Source organism: Biomphalaria glabrata, chromosome 5 (assembly GCF_947242115.1).
Source record: "Biomphalaria glabrata chromosome 5, xgBioGlab47.1, whole genome shotgun sequence".
Classification (NCBI taxonomy): Eukaryota; Metazoa; Mollusca; class Gastropoda; family Planorbidae; genus Biomphalaria; species Biomphalaria glabrata.
This window is the reverse complement of record NC_074715.1, coordinates 13,454,222-13,465,569: the sequence shown is the minus strand read 5'-3', so window position 1 is coordinate 13,465,569 and position 11,348 is coordinate 13,454,222. Positions and strand designations below refer to the sequence as shown.

The 11,348-nt window shown below is 33.0% G+C and overlaps 1 protein-coding gene across 6 annotated transcripts; it reads right to left on the bottom strand.

Annotated features, from left to right (window-relative positions):
* Positions 1–2,587: 2,587 nt before the first annotated feature.
* On the bottom strand, positions 2,588–11,342 carry LOC106063043 (peptidyl-prolyl cis-trans isomerase Fkbp12-like). Of its 6 annotated transcripts, none has more exons than XM_056030531.1 (7): positions 10,902–11,342; positions 9,814–9,892; positions 8,861–8,908; positions 8,619–8,708; positions 7,986–8,008; positions 6,762–6,834; positions 2,588–5,188 (listed from the first exon to the last, which is right to left on the bottom strand). In XM_056030531.1, exons 2-7 carry the CDS (start codon positions 9,848–9,850, stop codon positions 5,133–5,135), a joined length of 327 nt encoding a protein of 108 aa, XP_055886506.1. In that variant the 5' UTR covers positions 9,851–9,892; positions 10,902–11,342; the 3' UTR covers positions 2,588–5,132. The 6 variants fall into 6 exon arrangements, with proteins under 6 accessions (XP_055886506.1, XP_055886510.1, XP_055886509.1 ...); XM_056030535.1 differs by having other exon boundaries at positions 11,044–11,342; XM_056030534.1 differs by having other exon boundaries at positions 11,057–11,342.
* Positions 11,343–11,348: the final 6 nt, after the last annotated feature.

Genomic DNA, 11,348 nt, shown 5'->3' with positions numbered 1-11,348 from the left:
GCACATAATTCGTTTGGGAATAGGAATGCGATTGTCTGGCATGCGGACTACAACATCCCGCCCATCGAAATTGGGACCTTTTTTTTTTTTTTACTGTGGCACTGATACTGTTCATGCTAGATAACTGTAGGATTTCAGTATCTAATTGGTACTGTTAGTCGCTTCCGCGAAAATTTGTACAAATACTCCTTCTTCCCTTGTGCTATTCACTGCTATTAGAGCATGGAATGGGTTGCCTGAGCTAGCCAGGAAAACCAGTGACTTGGCAGAATTTAAGTCATTGGTTAATATGCATGACTAAATGCATGACGCATAGGACGTAATCATCTTCTTTTTAAAAGTAACGTCTGTATTATATAAGATAAGATAAGATTCTATGAGCGTAGCCAAAAGATTTTGTGTTTAAAACTCCTCTCCAGCAGTGTTTGCGGCTAAAAACCACCTCTTCAATATAAAAAAAAGCAAATTACACATAACGATTCGATTATCTGAGTGATACCTCCGTTGGACTGACCAATACGTGACACACAGCGCGGAAGTACACAACAGTACCAAATAGAGTTGGGTGGACGCTGACTCGCGGTGAACTGAAGCACAATATATTGACTGATTCTCAACCGATGGTCACTACTAATAATAAGGCTTGTCTTTGAGTCCGAAGATTAGTGAGGAATGCAGTAATATCCCGTGGCTGCGCAACCCCAGCTGTGACCTACATAATATATTTTGCCACATCCAGGGTAAGCATAACGATTGTCCGCAGGTGGTCGATTTAGATGTTCTTTTCACCGTCTGCGTCTGTCCTCGGCAGCGGATTTTCTTTTGGTATCATATGTGTATCCCGCGGCCTTTAATTGTGAGTGACCTCCAGCTGTCTCGTTCTAAAAGGACGTCCTAAAAAGACTAAAATACAGAAGTTAAAAATACCCAGTTTTCAAACTCGTCGATCTTGACTTAATAATTAGGTCTACTGGTTCGGAAACTAAGCTTTACATCTCGTCCAAACGGCCCAACACACCCGGGTGACCCCCCCCCCCCCTTTTTTTTCTTCTTAGTATCTTTTTTTTTTTTTTTTTTCATGAAAAAAGAAATTTCTTTAAATTGATGTATTTCTTTACTTTTAAAATAGCCTAATAGGTCTAGGTCTAATTGTTTAGCCTACATTATGAATTTTCCTAAGACAGCGAAGGTGGAAGGAGTTTAGCTTTTTGATGTGGTGAGAATATATAAGGTCCAGGAATCTGATGCGTATAAGAATGAATGGAGCACTAAAGCACTGTAGATTTCAGTTTTGTGGATATGCTGAGTCCTCATCTCCGTTGCCACTTACCTACATAAGACAAAGCGCGTATGGGTCGAGGAATGTGCCTTTATCTTTGTGTCTTTCAGAGTATTATATTAAATTTTGTATTTGAAGATTATGGTTCAGTGTTTTATGTATAATTGCTACTTTAATTTTACGCTTTCTATCCCGAAGGCTTTCTAAATTTAGTGATTTTACTAAAGGTGTTACTCTAGTCAAATGTGAATATTCGTTTGTTATGAATCTCACTGCTCTATTTTGTGTCTGTTCCAGTTTCTTAATGTTTTCTTGAGTAGAGGGGTCCCAAATAGAGGATGCATATTCTATTATTGGCCTAACCAATGTTAAATAACAGCCATATGAAAAAGTGTTCGAGATGAACCATAGTCGTTCTACGACTGAAGGAGGCCAATATATATAGTTTTATGTTTTTTTTTGATTTATAGAATTTTTTTTTAATTAACCCTAATGCTTCCTAATTAAGCGAACAAAAAAAAAATAAATTCCAGCAAGTGCGTTGTAAAGTGCTAAGACTAGAATGCTACAAGACATATTCTACGTCCATTGTACCAAAAGGTGTCTCCAGATGTCATGCCACTATCTGAAAATTACTGCCAGACAAAAAATGGTGAGCTCTTTTGGACGAGACGGTTAGTAAGGTCGATGTTTTTTTTAACCCTTTTCACTTTAAACAAAATAGCCCGTCACTTTGGTCATCCATTTTTTTTCCTTTAAATGTCACATTTATGAACATAAGAGCTAAGCAGCTTATGGTCTTCGAAAGTGTGCACTTAAATTTAACCGTTGCATAAAAACATGATTTGTTAAGTTTGTATCAACCTACAAGTGTTGATTTAATTAGCTGTGTGTATTTCATGTCAAGTGCTAGTTCGACCCCCAGGGGCCACCTACAAGTTTGTAAGACAAACTCCTTTAATTATATTGCTTTTCTTTACACTGTACATTATGCCACCAATAAGAGAATTCAATAATGAATATTCATTGTGATGACATTCCAGTTCCTTGTAAATAGTTGGCACAAGACGAATCCCCCCCACCCCCCAGCCAACACATAAACAAATCTCATGAAGTTGATTATAAAACTTTTCAATATTTCTTTAATGTAGAACATTTCCACATGTATTTTAGTGTGTACATACTGTCAAAAATAAAAGGGAAGGGGGGAGTGGGGGTGGTGACAAATCAAATGTCCTCAAATGAAAAGTCTAAAATTTAGAACAGAAAAAAAAAAAAGAGATAAGAAAAGACTAGCAACAAACTTAATTCTTGCATAAACAATTGTTTACTTTCTCCATGACATGTTACAAGGGTAGTGAAGTATCTTGAAAGCAAATAAAAGAAACCTGAACATTCTTAAGAGTTATAATGAAACCAATAAAACATCATGATGCAGGCACATAGCAACAAATGTCCAGTGGAATAATAGATAATATACACTAATATCTATGGACAGAACAATTTATAGTTAAAAGATGTTCATTTATCCATACAAGAGTGTATTCAAAAAAATATATAAAATCAATGACTAATTTTATTTTTTTTCATAAATGTTATAATGCTTTTAAAGTATTATATTGAAATCCAATAATTACAAAATACTTGTACCGGTATATGATATATGCAGGACACTTTGTCTTCTGTCTTGAATGTCTTTGTTAAAGTTGGGATTACATAAAAATAAAAATGAAATAAAAAAAAAAAATTCAGTATGTTATGTATTGCAAGACTGAACAAAAGTAAAACAATGCTACACAAAGCATTTGTGGATGCAGCCAGATCTAGTCATCACAGAAGGAAGAAAATAAAAAAGAACATTTAAAATCAAAGGTACACAACTCATGATGATGTTTCAACACTGACATGGAATTATTGCCCTTACTGTGCCCCAATATTCTGTTGACAACTTTTTATAATTCTTCTCCTTTATTCTCAACATAAGTTACAGAAAACAACAAAATAAATTAAAGAAAGAAAAAAAAAGTGAAGCCAATAAGGAGTAGACTAGTCCTTGAATGTACCACTCACATGTGTAAATATCTTTAACATTAGTGTAAATAATTCATTCCAATTTCATGTAATTAGCTTTCTCTATAAGTCTCAAATGCTGAAACAGTCTTCAATAGTTATCATGTTTTAAAACACAAATCAAATAATACTCACAGACCAAAAAAAAAAAAATTGTCTTAAAAGAGACAACAGCAAATGTATGTGTCATTTGCACTACTTTTAAACATGATTAAACACACACACACACACAAACTTCTGTGTTAAAATGTTTCTGCACTTACAGTGGTGTAATTACTTGTTCTTCATATAGAACTGATCACAACAAATCTTAAGCAATGGAATGACCAAAAAAAAATATGACCACAATTTCTCACCAGTGTTCTTTTAGGACTGTCAATGATAAATTAAGTTTTAGTTTGTCTTTTTTTAAAAAAGAGGCAATCACGGTTAGTCCAATTTAGTCCATGTAGTTAAGAATTTATACCTAGAGGCAGGTGAAGTCAAAATACAAGAATATTCAGTTTGCTATGGGCTATTAGGAGAATCTCAATATACTCATAGCATTAAACCCAAAAATAAACAACATTGATGCATTAAAAACAAGCAGTTTAAAAATAAGAATTTAAGATCTATAGGTACATAAAAGCAAAATAAATAAAACAAAAATGTATAATTATATGATTATTTTTTTTTTCAGATGTGCATTAAAACAATTTATGCTGTAGAAAGTCACAATTGTATATATAAAAAAAAGGGTACAAATCACTTTAACAAGTCTAATCACACTAGCAATGTGACAGTAACACTTTTCGTAGACTTAATGAAATGTATTTTATATTCCAATTTAGCAGAAATCCTTGTGAAGTAGGATAGAATTTGAAAATACATGGGCCAAGCCCACCTATTGGTTCCCAGTAACTCTGCATGAAAGTATTTCTTCAATGCATTGGGATCACGGTTCAGCGCTCAACAGAGTTGTGATTCAGAACGAAAATTGATGACTAAATTTTATCACTCGCGACAACCAGCGTGCCTCTCCTTTTCTAGATAGCTTGGGATTATTATCATTAAATTTTTAAAGATGAAACCGAAAAAAAAAACAACAAAAAAACTTTTTGACAGTCGTATACAGCACAAGAAAATGTTAATTTTTTCTGAACTCAGTTCTGGTTGTGACTTTAAATGCATTGTCTTTAAAAGTACTTCATTTTCTTCAATTTTGCGTTTAAATACTGAAGAGTTAATGGTTAAAGAAAAATTTAATAAACAAAAACATGTTAGTTGAAGCAAAACGTTTGTACAATATTAATTAACATAAATTATGATGTCATCTTTTAGCAAGTAACACCAAGTCAAACTTCTTGTATGATAAATTAATATTTGAAATCGTATCCCCCCAAAATAATATTTTTTTCATTTTATAAATGAATGTGATATGATTAATAAAACAAAAAAAACAAAAAAAAGAAATAAGCTGAACCAAAAAAAAAACAACAACACAGTGGTGGGTAGCTTAGCTTAAACAGAAATGAAAAAAAAAAGGGGGTAGGGTACGAGTGGTGGAATTGAAATCTTTGGTGTGAACTGGGAAAAAAGAAAAAAAAATGTTTTTTTGTATGGTTGGGTCAATAAAGTGAAACTAAATTAGGGGGTAATGATGATAAAATTTAGTAGCGGGTTCAGGGCAAGAGTTAGAGACATCTAAATCTAAAACATCAATGAGAAGAAGGAACCATCCGTTTGAACAACTCTTTGCTTGCGGTAGCCAGCAGCCGTCATCACATCTTGTTTTGTTTTGTCTTCACTCCATTTTTAACAGTTCTATATCAAATATTAAGGTGGCATTTTTGGGAATAGTGGTAAGAGTTAAGAAAAACACAATTTTGAATATCATTTGAAAAACAAAGTTGTTGATACAATTAAACATCATTTCAATTGAAACAACTTTTCTTCAACTGTCTCCACTTTACTTTTAAACTACCTTTAAGAGTAAAGTGGAGAAAACTTGTTCTGAAAAAAATCTCAATACAGTACAGCAAAAAACAAGAACATTTAAAAAAAAAAATTCTTTAAAAATAAATAAAGATTATATAATGCGTTGTTGTATCAATTAGTTTGGATCAGTCACGTCATTAAATTTGTAATAGATCTAGACTAACAATACAATTCTGGGTGATTAGAGATATTTTTACCAACTGTTTTAGTTTGGCCCAGTTTCCTCTACCTCCTCTAAAACTTTCACCTTCTTTGTCAGATTTTCCAAACTGTCTTAATATTGAGATAAAGGATGTCTATATAACCTGCACGCTATACATGTCAAAACATTAACATCTCGACCATTTGTATTTTAACTTTTCTTACTTTGTTGAACTGACTGAGTGACCTGCCATCAAACAATGCCTTGATTGACCTTCACCTTTCTTATGGCCTACACCATTTATTTGACCTACACTTCTAATCTAACTTCCACCATTTAATTGTTTAATAGTACCACCATGATGTCCCACTATGGGCTTACTGATAAATTTCAACTGCTCTTTATTTTGTCTGCCAAAACTAGTTAACTGTTCAAGTCTTTTGTCATCATCCTCCACCTATTCTGCCAGGTTTGATACATGCAGGGGTTCTTTCATTATACCTTTGAACCTTTTTTTTAAAGATGCCTTTGCTTCTTCATACAGCGTTTCCTGATTAGCAAAGTTCATACCTGTCAGAACTAGTATCTTCTCAGTTTGTGTAACTCTTGCCTTTCTGAGTAACTTGAAGGCCAGAATCTCAGGTAACAGCTTATCTTTTTCTTATCCATTATCCTATACTCTGTATCAAACTCCATGAGATGATTTTCTTCCTGCTTCAAATCTTCACATTTTGGCCAAGTTCTTGACAAGAAACTTTCAACAGATTCTCAAAGCCTTCCTGACATTTGAGCTCCAACGAATCTAATTGCTCAAAAACCATCTATCTTATCCTTGATTCCCTGATTTGTGGTAATGAAAGGTCTACAGCTTTTACCCTTTTTTCTTCTTTTAAATTTGTTATTTCATTCCATGGAAACAGTTCTTTCTTATTTAGCTCATAAGGCATATCTTTCAAAAAGGATGGCCATAATTACTTTGAACAGAATCAATAAATCTGTTTACTTACATATACCACTTGTTAGCTTAAGAATGATACACTTAATAACAATAAATAATGCTAACGCTATAACGCCAGAATTATAAGACTCTTTAATAACACCACCAACATTACACACCTTTTCTTGCCAAGGGAAATACTTCTACTAACAAAGAACATAAACACTGTCAACAATTTATTTCTAGGAAAATTATTGCAGCCATTTTCTATACCCATGTCTACTCTACCCACCCAGGTAGGTTTTAGGATCTACTCATGAAGAGTTTGCAAGAATTGTTAAAAAAAAAAGGATATGCACCAGGATAGCCTCTGGCTCCATATGCGAAATCTGGAGAACACACAAGCCTTGCTCTTTCCCCACGACTCATCTGAAATATTATTGTTTAGAATATTTTAATGATAAAAAAAAAATTCTTCGGAAAGTGCAAGAAGATAATGTTAAGCTAAATAATTCTCTAAGACTTAGAAGTCTAGGGTCAGATGATATTAAGTTTACCTGTTTCCATGGAAGGGTGTTTTAAGGGCTAACACAACCAAAAACTGCATTAAGTCAAAAATGTTAAACCCCTTTAAAAGACACATTTTTTAAATTTAAGTTCTAATCACCCCAATAATGAATGAGAAACAAGTAAAAGCACTTGATTTCTGCACTGGCTTTTATTAACTGTCACGTATCAATTTAAATAAACAAAAGTCTAGTTTAATAAACTTAACCTATTTATGCCCAGTACCGCACGTGTCAAGTGTCAAAATTTCCCATGACGAAAGCTGACACGCGTCCATCAATAGCGTGACATCTGACAGGAAATAATTTGATTGGTTAAAGGCAAGCGTCAAAGAAGAGGCTAAGGAAACACGGAATCTAGAATTTTCGGTCATGGAGAAATTTTCATAGAGATAAGACGTATTTTAGTTTTGAGTTATAACTTGCAGTGATAAGTCTTGTATTTTATTAGATCTAGTATTATTCTAAATATATTTCATTAATGAACTTTGAAAGTAGACATTTATTGGATAAGTCTATTTTGTATATTCTGTACATACAGTGATTCCCAGTTATCGAATTAAAGTTCTGTATTTGAATTAAAAGGATCTTCGTCTATTGAATCTCTAAGATAGCATTTAGATATAAGAGATATACATCTATAGAATCCCCGGCACATCACAGTAACTTCTTGTAACGACTGACATCTCAAGAAAAGATCTACAATATTAGCACATCTCAACAATCTTCAAGAGCACCTGTGACATATTCCAGCACTTCCAACAACGAGAGTACTGTGACATTAACATTGGCCATAGAAAAATAGCAAACTTGAATTCACATTATTTCTTGAAGTCAGCTTTATAAAGAAGCAGACAATTTAACATTATTTCTCTAAAAGGAACTCTTTCACCCATAAGTCCTACAAATAAGGTCCCACAAGATCCTTTCATCCCTAAAATGGTCACAAGAGACCCTTTCACCCCTTAGTCCTACAATTAAAATTTGCTAAAGATGTTATAAAATTTAAGTTACCTTGGAAACACCTTCATCCCAGCCTGCAAGAGAAGCACAAAAAAATGTTTACAAAATTGAATAACATGATTGATGTTTATGATGTAGAAAGTGTGTTAGAACAAAAAAAAAAAAAAAAGGAAAGATAACTTCAACAATAGATGTGATGATAAGAATTTGTAAAAGAAAACTTAAAGATTTAAGATGGATTTCTAAGCTTTTGAAAACTTACACAGTGAATACTGTTTGAACTTTGATTTTACTGTTATGTTGTCTAATTTTGGTAAATTTGTTTTTGCATTTTTTAAGAAGAGAAATGTAATAGCATTGATGACAAACATAGTGTGTGTGTGTGTTACTGTCTGACCTTAGCGACCTGTAGGGGAGGACTACTCATGACAGACTGAATGGCTGTATTATTATAGTTGTTGATTGCATGGTTTCTTGGATCATCTGGTTTTTTCTATTTTATAATGTGTTAGGAACATGTAGACCTAGGATCTTAATACAGGCTTGTAGTTAATTAATAAAGTTACCGTAACAATTAATTTATTCAGTTGCTGTGTGACCATGGGTGAACGAAAGAAAACACAGTGAAAACATAACTATTAGAGAATTAATGAAGAATAACATGAAAACTAAACAACTACCAACCTTTTATCACTTCACCCTTGCCTATGCAAAACTTAAAGGGGCTACCTCGATCTCGAGATGAGTCGATTTTTTGCCCATCAACTAATGATGCTGAAAACAAAATCAATGTTTCTTTTCTCATTAAAAAAAATATTTTTTTTTGAAGAACTTATGTAACTGCCAAAGAAATTAGTAATATAGTTATTAGTAATCTTAATATTATCTTAGACCAGCAAAAGCCAGAAAAAAAAAAGAATTCTGACCTGTATAATGAATCACAACCGTTTGACCAGTTTTAGGGTAAGTGGCACCTAGAAAATGAATACATTCAGAACTTTGTTAAAAAAAAAAATATGCATGCTCTTATTAAGCTAAATTGCAAATGGTTTGGAACTTTATAATATATAATAACTTTTTATCAATAGATCATTGGAATGCTAATTTAATACTATAGGGAGCTAGCTCCTGTACAATGTATGATAACAGTTTAAGTCTGCTCATGCATAAATACTAAAAAATTTTTTAGAAACTAAACAATGCTGTAGATTTACTATCAAAATAAATACAGCCAACATTAAAAGGAATTTATTTGACAAGTCCAATAGCTACAATATAACAAGATATCAAACAAAAAAAATTGTTTGGGTTAATATACAAACACCTGAAAAAAAAAAAGATAAAGAACCAATGCCAACTCAGCCAAGTTTGTGGAAATGTGGTGATCAAATAGTCGGGCATAAGGCTGGTCCTGCTTTAATGTCAGGATTTACTTGACCCAGTTGAGGACAGATTGTATTGTATTGGTCAGAGTTAGAAAGGTCTGGAACCCCCAGGGCACAAGACGTAGAGGAAGACCAAAAAGAAAGTGGCCATGCAGTGTACTAGATGAAGCCTAGAGGACAGGAAAGAGCTGGGAAGCCATTAAAAAGCTAGCAAGAGACCATGGAGAGTGGCATGTATTTACTGAGGCCCTATGTTCCATGAGGAACGCATGGAAAGATGATGATGATTGGTCAGTTTAGACCATAAATCACTAATAGTGTCTCTACAGACCAGGAGAACCAGGCAGAAATGAGAATGATCCATGAAGACTCACAAACACAATCTTAAAGCCTGACCACTGAAAGAATAAAGATCCATCTACAGCACATGTAGCATAAAAAGTACTAATCTAAATTATTTAACAATTAGTGATTAGATATATATATATACCCACCATCTCCTGGTCTTATAATTTCTTTTTCCACCCCCATCGGCCAAATGATAGAGTCATTGAGCTGTGGAAGCTTTGCTACCTATAGAAGAAATAAGAATACACTATTTAGTTATAGAATCTTCATAAATATGATTATGTAAATGCTCTTAATGCCAATATAAAATCGAGAACAACAAATGCAAATTTATTTGTTATATATTCTATTCCAAATATTATACATGTTGGTTCACAAAATCTTGAGCTATGACCTAGAAGGCTGTTTAAACATTTTTTTAAAGCAATCCCAAAGAGGTGGGTGATAAAAATTATGAAAATAGCATAATTTGTGTAATTATAGAGATTATTGATTCATCCTTCAGTGATGATCAGAAAAATCTAGCCCACAAATTATATCCTTTTTTGTTATCTCTTTCATCCTACAAATCCTATTATAGAGTAAATGCACAAACACTTCTTAGGCCCATCAGTTGTAATTTTCCATCTCCCTGCACATATATATATATACAAACAATATTATCAAATGAAACACCCCTTCCCACAGAACAGTTTCAAAGAAGAAACATTGATCACTATTCGCAACCTAGTCCAATCTTTACATATAATATTCATTTTTATTTTGTAAGTCATGAATCTAGATGAAAGGCACCTCATAAGAATAACACATTGGCCCATGATTTGCATTGTATCCTCTAAATCTAATGAAACAACTTTCCTTGAATTCTAAGTATAAGTTGCACATAAAATAGCTCGCATTACAACGCTACCCGACAGATGACACGATTTTCTAGCCCTCAAATTCAATATAGATCTAGATCTATGTCCTTTTTTATCTTTGTCTATTACATCAATTATGATCAATGATCCTTTAACCGCAAACTTCTTGATCTAGAGTATTAAATTAATAGATGTAGGGCTACTAATAATAGAGTAGATATCTAGAAATAGATCTATATAAAGTAAAATAATAATAAATTTACTATTTAGCATTAGTCTTGATGTCACTGACATTCAGACTGTCCCTCTGTCACCACTGTCAGTCAGAGTCAAGTAAGTTGAAGTAGTCTGAGTGAGACTGAGAGAGCACTTACAATAATATTATTATTAACTTGAATATTAACAATTTTTTATTCAATTTACAATTTTTGCAGTTACAGTTTTAAGTTTACACTAAATTACAGTTATGACTTAAGACTTATGTCACTTATTTGACTTATTAGTTACACTTCTCACACAGTTTGTTAACCTATGTAAAAAGTATGTATGAGTCCTATGCCTATGCAGGCTATGCTAGTATGAGATGGCTATGGATGGCCTACGGCGCTAAACAAACTAGTATATACTTTTAGTGGGCTGTACTGGTACGTCTAAAAATTGTTTTAAAAAATAAAGATCTAGATTTATTTAGAGTCTCAGTTGCTAATAAAGTTTAATGTTCTCCGAACTGAAAGATAACATTTGGTCTAGAGTCCTAGAATCAGATCTAGATCCAGCCATAGGCAGGCATATTCTTTAGGTGAGCATTGTCTATCACCGTC